The sequence below is a fragment of the Erigeron canadensis genome, chromosome 3 (genome assembly GCF_010389155.1).
Source record: "Erigeron canadensis isolate Cc75 chromosome 3, C_canadensis_v1, whole genome shotgun sequence".
Taxonomy (NCBI): Eukaryota; Viridiplantae; Streptophyta; class Magnoliopsida; order Asterales; family Asteraceae; genus Erigeron; species Erigeron canadensis.
This window is the reverse complement of record NC_057763.1, coordinates 43,415,594-43,432,051: the sequence shown is the minus strand read 5'-3', so window position 1 is coordinate 43,432,051 and position 16,458 is coordinate 43,415,594. Positions and strand designations below refer to the sequence as shown.

The window sequence follows — 16,458 nt, the reverse complement described above, 5'->3', positions numbered from 1 at the left end:
TTGTATACGTCATCCATGATCCCTCCTACCTATCTACCTTGTATGTATAAAACTATAAAAGCTAGCTCACTGGCCAGGTGAATTCGATCAGGAGCAATTTTTTGGTCTTGATATTTAAAAAACAACGCAAGCTAGCTAGCTAGCTATCACTTCTCTCTCTCTCAATTGGTCTTTCATTTATTTTTTCAATAGGCTTTCACAAAAAGACACTTATAATATAATAACATAATATAATGGCTAGCTTCTTCTCTATGGTTTTTTGCTGTCTCGCCTCTCCACGAGTTTCTGAAGAAAATGATGAGTGCATGAAGAAGGCGAAACAAGTGTCTCGATCAAATAAGTCACGTGGAGCTCCGATTCCAGTATCCTACTTTCCTGTTGGCTCAAATGTCTCGCGTTTGTGATCATCATTTCTGCTCCACTTCAATTCATACTACTCTAGATACATTTATACTAGTAGTAATTAATTAAGTACTATGCAATGTAATAGTAGTGTAATTGCGCCTGTTTTAATTTTTTATGAATTTTTTTTTTTTTTTATTTTTGGATGAATATACATAAGTAAATCCACATGAAGAGTTTCTGACTGATGGGAAAGTTGTAACTAGCTAAGGGAAATCCGAGAGAAACTCGTTGGATTAATCCTTATTATTCGTCGACAAAAATAAGATTGATTGGAATATTTTTTTTTTCTTTTTGAAAGGTGAATTTCGATTGAAACTTATGATTATCACTTTGTTTCTTTGGATTCCTAATCCGTGGTAAATTAATTAATTAGTTTTGAATGAAATTGGTTATATTGGGATTGGCTAGGAGTATAAGATTTTGATCATCTTCTGAACTAGCTAGATGGAATTAATTTCGTGGATACCTCTCATGACTATTATTCCAACGATATACATGTAGATAGTATAGTAGTGATTACAAGTAAATATTACAACCGTGGGGTGATCTTATGACTTTTATACCAATGATATGGTTAAAACTTAAAAGTCATACAATCACCCCGCAGTTATAGTTGACTGCCAAATTTCCCAAACTCCAATGATATTATTTTTAAAAAAAAAACTGGCCATCAAATTATGGAACAATTCGGCTAATTGTTGCGTTGGGCTAGAAAACGATGGCCCTAAATGATGTTGTTGATGGGCCTACACTGGTAAAATTTAATCCCCCAAATTAAAGTTTTGCCCAGATACAACCCGGAGTGAGATGATTGCACTATTAAATTGAATAAGATAGATTTTGCGGCCCGCTTCACGACTGACGCGAAACAAATACAAGTATCATATTTGAAACCATTGTGATGGTAAAACAAAAAAAATGTAGAGTATTTTTACACCTGTAAAAAATAAGATCGAGTAGATTAGTATATGGGGTATATATTTTCGTTAAAGTATATTTACTAATATAACTGTACCTACAATGTGGCACAAAATAACATTTTATAGCCACAAAAAGAAGGTTAATCATGATCAATTTGATAAAGTTAATATTCTCAAGTACAACAAATTGATAAAATTTACGAATTTACATGTGCCTATTGCAATTGTCTTTTTCAACGTTATGATAAATTTGTACCATCTATCCAACACTTTCAAGGTTAATCATGTTTTTGGTAAAGTAGTGACCACACTTTCTCTTCCATTAACTCATCCAATGTGTTCATACTTTGCACTAATTAGAGATATAATTAGACAAAATAACATATAGTCTATAATTTATCTCAACTCAGGCCTAGCTAGACCACATTATTTTGTCACCGAAAAAAATAAAACTCAATGATTGACCATAATATAAAATATAAATAACAACTACGTTTAAATGGTCCCCATATTAACCGAAAGTTGGTCACTAGTGAAAATCCAAGTCCCAACACAATTAATAAAAAAAAGACGTTCAGTGGTCACATGTCTTTCTTTGAGCAGCAAATTGCGGTATATATATTTCTGATCCAATTTTAAGGTTGTTCACTTTATTTTTCCCATATTGGTCAATGGCAACTACGAGTACTTCTCAGTGCTTCATCAGGCCTTATTACCACCATCTCAACCAGCAAAAATATTTTACTCCTAAACTATATTTAAATAGTAACTTTAAGGCCAAGAAAAAGTCCATAATCTGTGCAAGTAGTGTCACAAGAAACAGTTCTAAAAAAGTTTTGAAAAAAACAGGTGACAAAGAGACGGAAGTTAAAAAGTTACGCATACTGATCGCGGGTGGTGGGGTTGGTGGTCTTGTGTTGGCTCTTGCTGCGAAAAAAAGGGGGTTCGAGGTGGCGGTGTTTGAAAAAGATTTGAGTACAGTGAGAGGCGAAGGAATGCACCGGGGACCAATTCAGCTGCTGAGCAGTGCGTTGGGTATTTTGGTAGATATTGATAAAGGCGTGGCTAACAAAATTATGGAGGCTGGTTGTGTTACCGGGAATAGGATCAATGGCCTTGTTGATGGCCTTTCTGGCAACTGGTATACTGTATATCATTTAACTCTCTATATATATACTTCTCATGATCATGATCTATATATCGCGAACTTAGTGACCCATATATTTGCTAGATATCACTAAAAAAGACTCAACTTTTTATTTTTATTACAAGCAAAAATTGTGGCCATTAAATAATCACAGTAGTCTTCATTGGGCTAAAATGTTGTAATCGGGCAAGTGACAGATAAATATCATTTGATTTCCAGTATCAACTCAAAACATTTACTCATTTGGTGTGTTATTGTTATAAAAATATACTCGTATTTATTAGTCTTTAGATTAATAAACAACCCGAAAAATTTGATTATTGAAATGTTCATTCCTCAGGCTTGCCAAATATGATATCCTGTCCCCTGCAACTAAGAGAGGACTTCCAGTGACTCTAGTAATTTGCAGAATGGCTTTACAAGAAATTTTAGTGAATGCTGTTGGAGATCACTTAGTGTTTAACAATTCCAAAGTTGTTGATTTCTCACAAGACGGTCATAAGGTCGATATATATCCCCTTTTCAAGCATGTAATAATGTTATGTTAAAATTGGATTTTCTGTTTTTGGCCAGAGTAAATGACTAAATTTTTGTCCGGTACATATGAAAGGGGGATATCTTACTCCAAATAATGAACATTTGTAGTAGGTTGTGGTAACCCTGGACGATGGCCGACTATTTGAAGGTGATATCTTAGTTGGAGCTGATGGAATTTGGTCTGAGGTAATGCTAGATTCTTGAATGAGAAGTACATATACCAGCTGGTTATATTAACTCCTATTTTTGCTTGTTTCATGCATGTATTGGGTAGGTGCGTAAAAGGTTATTCGGAGCACAAGAGGCAAACTATTCAGGCTATACGTGTTATAGTGGACTAGCAGAATATAACCCCACATACGTAAATTCTATTGGGTACATACATTTATATACTTAAGATTGATATGTGAAGTAAATTTGAACAAGCTTCAAGTGTTTTCATGTGTTTTTCCAGTTATCGGGTGTTTCTGGGATCAAAGCGGTACTTTGTTGCTTGTGATGTAGGCAATGGAAGAATGCAATGGTACGCCTTCCACAAGGAGGCTCCAAGAAGCATTGATGCTTCTACAGGTAATATATAAATTAGATGTTTACCTCATATAATTTGGTTCTAACACCATAATGCACATGTTATAAAGTAGATAATACAACACTTTAAAATACATCTGGTGTAAGACGTAGATTATTTGGTGAAGGTTAAGCTCGTTGGCTTTAAATCAGAGCGTGCAGGCAAAAAAGACAGGCTTTTGGAACTGTTTGGGTGCTGGTGTAAAGATGTGACTACATTGATAGCTAAAACAAGAGAAGAAATGATTTTTCACAGAGATATATATGATAGGGACATGATATACTCATGGGGGATAGGGCGTGTTACACTTTTAGGAGATGCTGCTCATCCGATGCAGCCTAATCTTGGACAAGGTGGTTGCTTGGCTATTGAGGTATCTATATTCTTGATTCCATAGAAGTCAGAGTTTTATATTTTTGCACTTATGAAGTTGGATTTCACAGATAACTTAATGGCAGATATGCCAACAGCTTTTAATTATTTTTCATTGAAATCACAGGATTGTCACCAACTCATTCTTGAACTGGATAGCATCAAGAAACATGGGTCCGATGCAACCAAATCCAATGAAATCACTTCTGCACTCAAGAGGTGATTTGTTTTTTAATCACCTGATCTTTTTTTATTTTTTATTTTTTTTTGTAAGTGTATCTAACTATGTCCAATGATATTTTAAGCACAAATAAAGTTTAATCTAACAGATACGAGCAGAAAAGGATCTTAAGGACAAAGATTGTGCATGTAGTGACTCGTATGGCATCAAAATCGCTTAGTCATTACCAGCCTTTTGTATACGTGTGGAATCTTCGGCTGCCTGTTAGTTATCCATACTGATCTTTAAAAAAAAACTTTTTTTTTTATCTTGTACTGAAATTCGGATTTGGTTATCACTAACAAATCACATCTTACAGCACATGGTCTTCCAGATATGTCGACTTGTATTGATATTAGTTTTGCCACACTTTATGACCTGGTTGCTCACTGGGCATTATTGGTTAGTAGATATCTTTCTCATGAGTGAGTCTGTGTGAGTGCTTACGTGAGGAGACAAAATGATTTATATTACGTACGCTTTATAATCGTAAAAGAAGGTAACTGATGGACTTAATTTATTATGCTTTGATTTTGCAGATTAAAGTCTCGAAAGTGTAGGCTAGATTATGATCTGTGCGTGAAGTATATATGCCGAAACCAAGGCAATTCTAGCTAGTATCTGGTGACACAATTGGCTACTATTTTGTATATTCGAATCAAAAGATATTTGGATACTGAAAATTTTCAAGGAAGTTATTCCGAAAGTGTTTCAGTTACAGAATACATTACTAATATTGGACAGAAATGAAAATATGTCTCTATTTAGTGTTGATTCTGTACTTGTATAGCATAATCGAAAGAGTTACCTATTCAAATTGGTCACCCAAAAAAACTGTTCAAATTCCACCATCATGAACTTTACCTGAAAGGTGATGAAGAGTCAATGTTAAAATGAGTCTATCAAGAACGATATCCGGCCCTTTCAGTCAATTTTCATCTTTAGTATTGTGCAATGAAGCTGTCAGTGCTAGTGCAAGGCCAGATCTATGTCAATGTCCATTTGTATGGTCGCAGAGAGGCATAGGAAGATCAGGGAAGTTTGAAATTAGGGCATTAGTGAAATTAACAATGATGTTAATTAGGTCAGGAGAGCCAACAGTTTTTTTGTCGTTTAACGAAATTCCAAGACCCCGTAGATATTTGACACCTCTACAGACATCATCCGCGACATTATTATGTATAAAAATATACCACGATATAACAGCATCCATGTTGCTAATAGTGTCTTGAACTCCGTCACAGTTTTGCAAACAACATCCAGTAAGGCAAGTAAGGAAATAAGTTCAATAACACACAAGATCAAATTTCAATAACAAAAGATGCTTGCTTAGACTAGCTCCCAATCATATTAGTTGAAAGACCAATTTTTACCAATCATAATTAAGCTTAGTTTTGGAATTCTAGTTCTATTCTTTCTAGCAATACTCAAATATCAAACCATTTTTTTTTTTGAGCGGCAGATATATCCTGCATCATTATTCATTGATTGTTTACTAGTTTCCAGCCGATTGAGTTAATTGTTCTATCAGTAGGAGTTTTATAGAACCATTATAGTCATAGTAATCAAAAGTAATTTCATTTATTGTTGTAATCTTGATATGGAGTACTGAGGAATTAGTGACAAGATGTACTTGTAATTGAAATTAACAAAATCTAATCAAGTAATTGGCATCTCTGCAGGTATGAGTACTTGTTGCATCATCAAAAGCATAGGTATAAGAAGTAGGGCAACTGCTCTTGAAATACTGAGAGTATGTAGTTGGCTTGCATAGGTTAGGGTCTTGAAACTGCCCGGTGCAACAATATTCTGGTGCCCGAAAAGCAGTGCATCCACTCTTGCAGGCCACTGTCTCTCCTATATCCCCTCTCACTTGCAGCTCATAAGGGCAGTGCAGGTTCAAGTCTGTGTCACACCTAATACTTGCACAAACGCCCGTGTCATCATATGGGAATATGGAGATTGGCATATTGAAGCCATCCACAAGGCTCACATCATAAAAGTCAAGTGGGCCGTTGAGGGAAATCTCAGCTAAGGAAGCTGGTGGCTCCCCACCAGCACCTCTACAGTGGAGACCATTTGAACAGCCTCCAGTTAAGCAGGATCCCTCTCCATCAGCATTGAATGTGCATCCACTTCTACCCCAGATGCGGCCTGACCACCCTCTTGGGGCTGTCACATTTACTGATTCTGATGCATTAAGCTCAAAACCACCATCCATGAGTTGCGGTTGCCCAGCATTAGGTTGGATCCCTGGCCATATGGTCTGTTCACAGTTATTTTGCAATGTAAAAACAGCTGCATCAATACCTGCAGTATACAAAAAGGTAGTATATCTTAGGACAAAACAGAATTGAAGACCAAAAGACTTAACTATGACTAATTACCCAAAGAAGACAGAAGAAGGACCAACGCGACATGTGAAAAAGCCATTAAAGATTTAGGGAATGAAGTTTGCAAGTGTTGGAGAGAGGTTTATATAATACTTCATTGAATTAAATGTTTATAAAGAATTAAGGGTGAGGATGTTTGCAACACAAAGACTGCAACCCACAGAGAAATAACGTTTTTTGTGTTTCATGAACAACTAAACCGTTCACTGCCTTTGTGTTACACTCTTCTAAATCGCTGTGCTATATAAATTATAGGCAGATAAAACATCTTATAGAACCGTAGATATTGGTCATGATCTTTCCTCCTCTTCTGATAAAACTTCTTTTACTCTCTGATATGTCTAAGGAACATATTTGAGGTGGGACATGAAATCAAACTATTTTTCCTCATACTGTACAAGGTTTATTGTTCAGCTAATATATAGTGTATTTCTTTATCCTTAAAATAGCTAATCATGCTCTTGTGACTTTGAAACAAATCATAATCTAGATTCTAGAGAAATTGAAAAAAGCTTTGCTAACCAAATTAAAAAAGTTTTGGTTACATTAGTTTACAAGGTGTTCAGATGCCTTAATATTTGTGATTTACAGTCAGAATAGGGCTCTTCTGGGCATCCTTTTATGATGCTGTCTTTCTTTGAACTACAAATACACATATATGATCCGTCCAAAGTATCCTTGACTGTTTTCCTAATTTCAATTGATATTTTGTTTAATGTGACTTTTGATTGAGGTGAGTCGTGAAAATGGTTATTAGTATTTCTTTGAGATAATGTTGTATCGTAGACATAGCAAATCGATCATAAGTCAACTGATTTCGTTTTATCCTTTGAGAGGAAAAATATTCCACGCATAAATATATACACATTTGTCCACAATGGGACTTGATCCTACAACCTCTCGTTTGTAGGTTATCTTGAATACCGCTAGGCGAATGTGCCTTTTAGTACATAAGTCATTTGCTTTATAACTGCAAAATTGGAATGGAATGTAGAATCAGAGTTTACATGCTTGTATCAAACTTAACAGAATATGATCATGTAATTTGAATCTCGACAGGTTGAAGTGCTTGATGGGTCATCATTAGCATAGGTATATGAAGTAGGACAAGCGCGCTTGAAATATTGCGAATATTTTGTGGGCTTACATCTGTCAGGATTTTGAAACTGCTCAGTGCAACAATACTCTGGTGTTTGAAAAGCTGTACATGCACTCTTGCAGGCCACAATCTGTCCACGATCCCCTCTCACTAACAGATTCTTCGGGCAATGTGGGTTCAAGTCCATCTCACATCTAACACTGGGGCAACCACCCGAATCACCATATGGGATTATCGAGATAGGTATGTTAAAGCCTTCGAAGAGACTCACGTCATAAAAATCCAATGGGCTGTCGAGGGTGAATTCAGCTATAGAAGCAGGGGGTTCACCAGCTGCACCATTGCAGAACAGACCATTTCCACAGTCTCCAGTAGCACAAGCTCCCTCACCATAAAAATTGAACGTGCACCCACTGCGTCCCCAAAAGCGGCCTGACCATCCTTTTGGGGCTGTCAAGTTTCTTAATTCTAGAGGTTCCAGCTCAAGACCGCCTTTCATCAGCTGACGTTGCCCACTCGAAGCTTGAATCCCAGGCCAAATGGTATCATTACATCTATTTTGCAATGTAAAGATCATTGCATCAATGCCTGCAATAAAAACATGAAAGAGTAAGATCTCAAGACAAAAGAGAATAAAAGATCAAAAAAAACTAATGATGATTACCCAATGAAAACAGAATTAGGACAGCTAAATGCAGAAAAGCCATTAAAAGAGGGACTAAAGTGTACAAGTGTTAGAAATGTATTTATATGAGAAAAAGTAGGAAAACTTGTTGAAATGCCAAACTCATGGTATAAAAATATTACAGAATTAGGCGTACACAGGTGTGCAACACAAAGACAGCCACTCTCATTATTATTATCATTACTATTACGAGTAATTAATTAAGTGTGCAGGAAAATGTAGAATATATTGGATACCAGAATAAATTAGTGTTATAAATTAAAATCACATAACTAAAAGTACAATTACAGTGAAGACCGATTTGTGCGATTTTGTCACTGTGTATGAGATCATTAATCTGAGATTAAGAACTTAACAGTAAGTGGGTCTTTGAGTAATGGCAAGTGGGACTTTAATATCATTGATTGAGACCATTCTATTTTAATTAGTGTTACTTGTCCGTGTCAACTATACATGCAAAACCCATCTCCAATAATTCCAAAATGCTGGCCTTGTAAGTCATAACATTTAGAGCTTTACTATACTTTGTTTAAGTATATATGTTGACCCATTTATAATAAAAAAAAGTCACATAAAACAGCAAATATAACACTATGGACAAGAAGTGTGTCTTCATCTCTAATATTGTAATAGCCTTGATCATGATTCTAAACAATTACTCGTGTGTTATAAGTACATCCCAAGATGGTTTGTCAATGGGCACCGATCAACAAGCTCTTGAAGAAATCAAAGCTCAAGTTACTGCCAACCATTCGGGTGCGTTATCTAAGAGCTGGACTGCAGACACCCCATTTTGTAACTGGGCAGGCGTCTCTTGTGGTTTTCGATTAGAAGCTCAAAGAGTCATTGCTTTGGATCTTTCTAACATGGGTGTTGTAGGAAAGATCTCTCCACAACTTGGTAATCTTTCATTCCTCACCTTGCTTGATCTCACCAACAACAGTTTCCATGGCTCCATACCTCCTGAGATCATGCAATTGCGCCATTTGGAAGAGGTGTACATGGGACACAACAATCTCACGGGAAATTTACCACTATCATATTTTGAAAACTTGCCAAAACTTGAAATATTATTTCTGGATAACAATGATCTCACAGGCACTCTCTCTCCCTTCTTTCTTGATAGCATGCCAAGTCTCAAGACTCTGGTATTAAGGCATAATTCGTTACATGGAAATATCCCAGACGATATTGGTAACCGATCTAGACTGCAAGATTTTTATGTGGATTATAACCAGTTAACTGGTTTGGTGCCACATACACTTTTCAATCTGTCTTCTTTACGAAGACTTGCATTATCATTCAATAGTCTATCTGGCAGTCTGCCAAGTGACATGTGCATTCAGCTGTCCAACCTCAGGCAGCTCTTTGTATCTGGAAATCAATTCACAGGACCAATTCCATCAAGCATCCACAGATGTCAGCAGCTTCGCTATTTATCCATGTTCAAAAATAAATTCGACGGTAGCATACCCAGAGGAATTGGGAATTTGACCCTTTTGGAGAAGCTATATCTTGGTGAAAATGACTTCCATCCAGGTATGAATGATGCTTTTGCTACTACGTACCTAGCTAGCTGCTGGAATTACCTTTTCAATATGCTAGCTAAATCGGTTTCAACTATAAATGCGATTTCCACTATAAAGCTTTTTTCTTTTCAGGCATGGTTAAGCCTTAGTGGCTCATGTCATGAATATGCTCATGTTCAGAAGTTTAGAGACCATAAGTGGGCATATTCAAAATAATAAGTGATCCTATCAAAGTACTGGGCAAATTGTTTAAAGGGGAAATCCAAAATTTTATTATGTTTTATGTATGAATGAAGGTGATCTAATATATGCTAGTATATAAGATGACACCGTTTGTGATTGTTTTGTTTTAGCAGGTCGGATCCCTGTCGAGATTGGGAACTTGAAGAGGTTGGAGGAATTATTATTTAATGCCTCAAATTTAGAAGGCCCTGTTCCTCAATTCATATTCAATATATCCTCTCTCAGATTGGTTTCTTTTCTTACCAATAGTTTATCAACCATTTTGTTTCCAAATATTTACACAAATCATCATCACAATCTTGAAGAGCTTGACCTAGCTCAAAATTTGTTTACGGGACCACTTCCATGCGACTTATGGAAATTGAAAGGAATTCAGAGGCTTGGGTTATCATATAATCCTTTACAGGAAGCATTCCTCCAGAAGTTGGGAACTTAACAAGCTTGACAAGCCTGTATCTTGGCGATAACAAGTTCATAGGTAGGTATTGTAACATATATTTAGCTCATTTTAAACAGTTAGAGTAAACCAACTGGGTTGGATTAGTGGTTGGAGCCCTTGTCTCTGGAGACAGAATATTACAATGCTAGAGATGTTCTCGTTGAAAGTCAAAGTTGCAATGAAAAAACCTAAAGGAGTAACAAAAATGTCAAAATCAAAGTAAAAAAGTTAAAATCGCGATAAGATCACACAAAATCACGATAAAAACTTGACATGGAGAAATACAGAATGCAGAAAATATGAGCCATCGTAATGCCTTTATAAAAATATTAAAACTCGCAATGAAGGAATGGAAATTGCAACAAAAAAGAGAAACAAAAATCGCAATAATATTTTTTTTATAAAAAAAACTACAATAAAGTTGAAAAAATTACAACTATGACTTTTTATACCTGCATTTTTTACTTTCTCACTGCAATTTTGACTTTTCCGTTGTGATTTTGACTTTCTCATTGTGATTTTCTCCTTTCATGCATATTGCGATTTTGATATCTTATTGCGATTTTATGATTTCCTATTGCGATTTTGATTATCTTATTCCGGTTTTATTTTTCATTGTGATTTTCACTTTCTTATTGCAATTTAGTTGGGTTTTTTTTTTTGTGAAATTCTTTAAAAAAAGCTGGCTAAAATGATACTATATATTTATAGAAATTTGGATACTTATGTAATAAATCCCATCCATGGTCTAAGTCTAAGAGATGCTTAATGTACTTAGAAATCTGTATTATCAGCGCGTTATTGACTTAGAATGGTCAGTTAACCATTTAACATTGTGACAGGTGTTATTCCAAAGGAACTCAGTTACCTTGATCAACTTGAGGAGCTGAGTTTAATAAACAATGGCTTTAGTGGAAACATTCCTTTCAACTTCTCGGCAATAAAGAAGTTGGATCTGAGTATGAACTCCTTATCAGGTGCTCTGCCTGCAGACTTTGGCTTCTGGCTTCCCAATCTTGAAAACCGACACTTATACAGCAACAAGCTTCACGGAATTCTGCCTAGATCAATCGCCAACGCATCCAAACTTTCTATCATAGAGTTAAGTAACAATTCTTTTAGTGGGTCCATACCAGATACACTTGGTGGGTTAGAACAGATGGAACGACTATTATTTGGAATGAATAGTTTCACTGCTGAAGGTTCAGAATTAAGCTTTTTGTCATCCTTGACAAATTGTCGAAATTTGAGAACGCTGGCATTTGCAAGAAATCCATTGAACGGATACCTTCCAGATTCGATAGGTAACCTTTCTACTTCTCTCCAACTATTTGAAGCATTCGAATGTGGAATCAGAGGCAAGATTCCAGGTGGAATTGGCAACTTGACTAATTTGAGAGCAGTAGCTTTGGACATGAATGAGTTAAAAGGAAACATACCAACATCACTTGGTAAGCTACAAAATATTGGCAAGTTGTATCTTGAAAACAACAAATTACAAGGAGGGATTCCGCAAGAATTCTGCCTCCTGAGAAACTTGGAGGAGTTATATCTGAGCAACAACCAGCTATCAGGAAATATACCACCATGCTTGGGAGAAATCGATTCTCTTTCATGGTTATTTTTGGACGCTAATACACTTACCTCCACCATTCCATCATCACTTTGGAACCATAAATCACTTTTGGTTCTTAACTTGTCCTCAAATCTATTAACCGGAAATCTACCAGAAAGTATTGGAAGCTCTCGTTCACCTCTTACAGTTTTATACTTGTCGTCCAATAGATTGTCAGGTGACATTCCAAGTATCATTGGTGTGTACCAAATGTTAAACAAACTCTCCTTTGCTGATAACAACTTCCAAGGTTCAATTCCAAAGTCGATTGGCACATTAATCAATCTAGCTTTTGGATATGTCACAAAATAATCTATCTGGCGAAATTCCCAAATCCTTGGAGGCACTTATGCATCTCACTTACTTAAACTTGTCGTTCAATAGTCTACAAGGAGAAATCCCAAGTGGGGGAAACTTCAGTAACTTCTCTGCTTCATCATTTATGCATAATAAAGATTTATGTGGCGCTCCAAACCTGGAAGTCTTATCATGCAGAAGAAAACTTCATGAGTCGAGAGATTTGTCTTTTCTCAAGTATATATTACCCATCATTGCCTCAACAATAGGGTTAGCAGTCGCTGTATGTTTATTGAAAACACGCAGAAAACGTACCCAAACAAATGTGGAGCCATTGTCACTTCATGAATGGACAAGAGTGTCATATTATGAACTTGTAAAGGCAACAGAATCATTTGACGAAAGCAACTTGATTGGGAATGGCGCGTATGGCTCAGTTTTTAAAGGGAAGCTTTCAAATGGGGTAGATGTTGCTGTGAAGGTTTTTAATATGCCATCAGAATGTGCAGTAAAAAGTTTTGATGTTGAGTGTGAGGTGCAACGTAATATTCGTCATAGGAATCTTGTTAGAATCATTAGCAGTTGCACTAACTTGGATTTTAGAGGCTTAGTTATAGAATACATGCCGAACGGAAGCCTTGAACAGTGGCTGTATGCACATAATAATCATATGAGTCTTGTACAACGACTTCAAGTAATGATAGACGTTGCATCGGCCTTAGAATATCTACATCATGGTCAGTCTACGCCTATTTTTCATTGTGATTTGAAGCCTAGCAATATCCTCCTTGATGAAAATATGCACGCCCATGTTTGTGGTTTCGGTATAGCCAAACTTTTTGGTGAAGATGAGGTTATGCTAAGAACTGCAACTTTAGGAACAATAGGATACATGGCACCAGGTAAAGCTCAGTCATTTTCTTGGTCTTTCCGTTTAGTTTTTATCATATTCAATACATTGAAAATACAGAGTATACATAATGAAGTATAAACATTCATTTAATTTCATTAAAATATGTGTCAAATTGTATCTGAATCATATCTCCAAACCTGAACTAAATTCCATTGTTATCATATTCTGATGTTTTAACAATTAAAATTCAATCTCATTGTTCGTAGAATATGGGATGGAAGGAGTAGTATCAACTGGGAGCGATGTCTATAGTTTTGGCATTCTAGTACTGGAAACATTCACAGGGAAGAAACCCACTGAAGAAATGTTTAGTGGCGAGGTAAGCTTGCGAGGCTGGGTTCTTGAAGCAGCAGTTGTTGGCAACATTCACATGTGTGGATGTGTTTGGTTATTTTCATATAAAAAAAAAGAGTCGATATATATATATAGTAGCTACGATATGAATATCTAAGCATAACTCAAACGAAATGGCAAACTGTTTCATTCAGAAATGATCGAGTTACAATGTGAAATGCAATAATTTACAGGGAAATAAACAAGATCTCAAAGCCTTAATCAAAACAGAATTTTTAAAAATGACATATTAACTATGTCAAATTATTTATTTTCCGGGGACAAAGTTTGTTGCGTAAGACCAGGCGTTGTTGGCAACTGGGTCAGCAAGGTGGTCAGCCAGGTTCTCCAATGGTCCCTTTCCGGTCACAATGGCTTGAACAAAGAATCCAAACATAGAGAACATAGCTAGTCTTCCGTTCTTTAGCTCCTTCACCTTCAATTCAGCAAATGCCTCTGGGTCATCAGCAAGGCCCAATGGGTCAAAGCTACCACCTGGGTAAAGTGGGTCAACAACCTCACCCAAAGGCCCACCAGCAATTCTGTAACCCTCAACAGCACCCATTAGGATGACTTGAGTGGCCCAAATGGCCAAGATGCTTTGGGCATGGACCAAACTTGGGTTTCCCAAGTAGTCAAGACCACCTTCGCTAAAGATTTGGGCTCCAGCCTTGAACCATACAGCCTCACCAAACTTCACACCGTTACGGGCCAAAAGCTCTGGGAAGACACATCCAAGAGCCCCAAGCATGGCCCATCTAGAGTGGATGACCTCAAGCTCACGGTTCTTGGCAAATGTCTCGGGATCAGCAGAAAGCCCAGCAGTGTCCCAACCGTAGTCACCTGGGAATTCACCAGTGAGGTATGATGGGGCCTCACCGGAGAATGGGCCTAGGTATTTGACACGGTCGGGACCGTACCATGGGCTTCCTGAGGGTGCAACCTTTTTGGCTGCTGCAGTTTTCCTCATTGAAACACGTCCGTTTCCGAAAAGCTCGGAACCGGATGGGGTTGCTTTCACCGCTTGTCCGGTGAAAGGAGATGAGAGTGCCATGGTGGAAGCAGCCATTATATATTTTTTCTCAAACGGGAAGGCAAGAGGATTGAGTAAATATGTAGTAAATGGAAGTTGACTGCTTGAGTTTTATGACTTCATTAGGTCGGTATATATACTACTATAGCAAGGATTGTCTAAGGCTTCTTATCTCAAATATCTCTATGCTGATTTTGATTGGTGGCTGGTATCTTTGATGGCTAAGATCGATAATTTCCCAGGACCAATCAGCACATGACATGTGTATATTTGATTCCTGCCAAGATTTTCTATCCAGAAGACTAGCTAGTAATTATGTGGTACAAGAATATATATATATATATATATAGCTAATTAAAGCATCCAAAGGCAATGCCTAAAGTTGATGGCATGTTTTGTAACCTAATAAATGATTAAAGTGTTATCTAACTAAATTAGAACTATAAAACTTACAGATTTATTAAATTACAGCTATAAAATACACTTGTAGTATACATATATATGTATGCAGATTTTTGGTTATTGTTATGAGTTGGCTGAGTTGAAACTCCTTGAGTATATCTTGGATTATTACGAATAAGATCCATATATGTGATTGGCAGAACAGTAACTGTGTACGTTCTATCATTACTAGAATGGTACCCGTGATGCAGCAGTGTAATAGCGGCGACGGCAATGGTGGTAGCGGTGATGGATAGTGGTGGTGTGCGGCGGTAGCGGAGGTGGCGGCGGTGTAATGGCGGCGACGGTGACGAGTGGCGGCGGTGATTGTTGAAAAGTTAGAAACTTAAAATTCACAAAAACCCAAATTGCCTTTTTATAATAATAGATAGATAAAATAGATATAGATATAACTAGATTGGTGCCCGCGCAATGCAGCGGCGGTATGGTTATTAATATAAAAATAATTTCATTGCGGTTGGCGATGTGATAAATTTTTGCGGTGGGATGTGAAAAGGGGGAGGAAGGACGAATTGTGAATTAGGGTTTTTTCTATTTGTTTCTACGTGAGGGAAAAATAGAGGTTGAATGTTTGTTAAGGGCATTTTAGTCACAATCTATAAAATAGAAATAAGAATGTATTAAGATGGAGGGTAAATTAGACATATCAGGTTCTTAAACTTAAAGAAGGAGGGTTGAGTTTGTTTTATAAAGGGAGTATAAATATAGTATAGATTTGGTTTAAAAGACCACAACTTTCTTTTGATTTTTTTACATAATCGCTACTAAAAAATCTTTCGTTTCTTATAGTGAAATCAGTCGATTACAAGTACTAAACACAAGAGTGTCCGCAAGTTTTACCAAAGACGAAGAAAAGTGTCAGCAAAACTTAAATACGTTGACACGAGAAAAATGTGGGTAGATCTTGACCTTTTGTAACAAATTTTTCGTGTAGTGACCAAGACCAAAATCAAATCAAATATCATACAAAACGTTGGTGATATGAAGTCGGATGCCGGATTGATCGGCTGGGCCATCATCATATACCAAGCACAATACATATGTCATTGAATAGCACTTCTTTTAATAGCGAACGCACTACTTTTGTCTAAACTTATTATAGTCACAGGAACTATTTGCAAATAAATTGATTAACATTGGCTTTTCAAAAAAAAGATATATAAATAAATTTTTATAATATCGATAACCTTGAAAGATATTATTACAAGATTAACAAATTGCATCAATCTTCAATTATCAGATACTTGA

The 16,458-nt window shown here is 36.5% G+C and overlaps 6 protein-coding genes across 6 annotated transcripts; 3 read left to right on the top strand and 3 right to left on the bottom strand.

Annotated features, from left to right (window-relative positions):
- The first annotated feature begins 1,996 nt into the window (after nucleotides 1-1,996).
- LOC122593863 (zeaxanthin epoxidase, chloroplastic-like) lies at nucleotides 1,997-4,997 on the top strand. The gene is made up of 10 exons (XM_043766316.1): nucleotides 1,997-2,466; nucleotides 2,813-2,975; nucleotides 3,121-3,195; nucleotides 3,284-3,384; nucleotides 3,464-3,579; nucleotides 3,730-3,950; nucleotides 4,077-4,168; nucleotides 4,279-4,393; nucleotides 4,489-4,571; nucleotides 4,709-4,997. Coding segments are annotated over exons 1-10 (1,437 nt in total). The 3' UTR covers nucleotides 4,710-4,997.
- Nucleotides 4,998-5,814: 817 nt separating this feature from the next.
- Nucleotides 5,815-6,602, bottom strand: LOC122590510 (thaumatin-like protein). The gene is made up of 2 exons (XM_043762710.1): nucleotides 6,557-6,602; nucleotides 5,815-6,479 (listed from the first exon to the last, which is right to left on the bottom strand). The coding sequence occupies exons 1-2, from the start codon at nucleotides 6,600-6,602 to the stop codon at nucleotides 5,815-5,817; spliced, it is 711 nt and encodes a 236-aa protein (XP_043618645.1).
- Nucleotides 6,603-7,558: 956 nt separating this feature from the next.
- Nucleotides 7,559-8,368, bottom strand: LOC122590658 (thaumatin-like protein). The gene is made up of 2 exons (XM_043762835.1): nucleotides 8,326-8,368; nucleotides 7,559-8,249 (listed from the first exon to the last, which is right to left on the bottom strand). The coding sequence occupies exons 1-2, from the start codon at nucleotides 8,366-8,368 to the stop codon at nucleotides 7,585-7,587; spliced, it is 708 nt and encodes a 235-aa protein (XP_043618770.1). The 3' UTR covers nucleotides 7,559-7,584.
- A 571-nt stretch (nucleotides 8,369-8,939) lies between these two features.
- Nucleotides 8,940-10,091, top strand: LOC122592186 (LRR receptor-like serine/threonine-protein kinase EFR). The gene has a single exon (XM_043764387.1). It carries the CDS (start codon nucleotides 8,940-8,942, stop codon nucleotides 10,089-10,091), a length of 1,152 nt encoding a protein of 383 aa, XP_043620322.1.
- A 2,361-nt stretch (nucleotides 10,092-12,452) lies between these two features.
- On the top strand, nucleotides 12,453-13,943 carry LOC122591029 (receptor kinase-like protein Xa21). Its single transcript, XM_043763216.1, has 2 exons — nucleotides 12,453-13,371; nucleotides 13,589-13,943. The coding sequence occupies exons 1-2, from the start codon at nucleotides 12,471-12,473 to the stop codon at nucleotides 13,831-13,833; spliced, it is 1,146 nt and encodes a 381-aa protein (XP_043619151.1). The 5' UTR covers nucleotides 12,453-12,470; the 3' UTR covers nucleotides 13,834-13,943.
- Nucleotides 13,837-14,864, bottom strand: LOC122591030 (chlorophyll a-b binding protein of LHCII type 1-like). Its single transcript, XM_043763217.1, has one exon. It carries the CDS (start codon nucleotides 14,782-14,784, stop codon nucleotides 13,984-13,986), a length of 801 nt encoding a protein of 266 aa, XP_043619152.1. The 5' UTR covers nucleotides 14,785-14,864; the 3' UTR covers nucleotides 13,837-13,983.
- Between the last annotated feature and the right edge of the window lie 1,594 nt (nucleotides 14,865-16,458).

Bases quoted from the DNA above. Each gene is read 5' to 3' on its own strand.
- LOC122593863 (XM_043766316.1), top strand. From the start codon at position 1,997: ATGGCAACTACGAGTACTTCTCAGTGCTTCATCAGGCCTTATTACCAC. The intron at 2,976-3,120 runs GTCGATATATAT...CATTTGTAGTAG, and splicing joins TCTCACAAGACGGTCATAAG to GTTGTGGTAACCCTGGACGA. The intron at 4,169-4,278 runs GTGATTTGTTTT...TTAATCTAACAG, and splicing joins ATCACTTCTGCACTCAAGAG to ATACGAGCAGAAAAGGATCT.
- LOC122590510 (XM_043762710.1), bottom strand. From the start codon at position 6,602: ATGGCTTTTTCACATGTCGCGTTGGTCCTTCTTCTGTCTTCTTTGG. The intron at 6,480-6,556 runs GTAATTAGTCAT...TGTATACTGCAG, and splicing joins CCTTCTTCTGTCTTCTTTGG to GTATTGATGCAGCTGTTTTT.
- LOC122590658 (XM_043762835.1), bottom strand. From the start codon at position 8,368: ATGGCTTTTCTGCATTTAGCTGTCCTAATTCTGTTTTCATTGG. The intron at 8,250-8,325 runs GTAATCATCATT...TTTTTATTGCAG, and splicing joins CCTAATTCTGTTTTCATTGG to GCATTGATGCAATGATCTTT.
- LOC122592186 (XM_043764387.1), top strand. From the start codon at position 8,940: ATGGACAAGAAGTGTGTCTTCATCTCTAATATTGTAATAGCCTTGATC.
- LOC122591029 (XM_043763216.1), top strand. From the start codon at position 12,471: ATGTCACAAAATAATCTATCTGGCGAAATTCCCAAATCCTTGGAGGCA. The intron at 13,372-13,588 runs GTAAAGCTCAGT...CATTGTTCGTAG, and splicing joins AATAGGATACATGGCACCAG to AATATGGGATGGAAGGAGTA.
- LOC122591030 (XM_043763217.1), bottom strand. From the start codon at position 14,784: ATGGCTGCTTCCACCATGGCACTCTCATCTCCTTTCACCGGACAAGCG.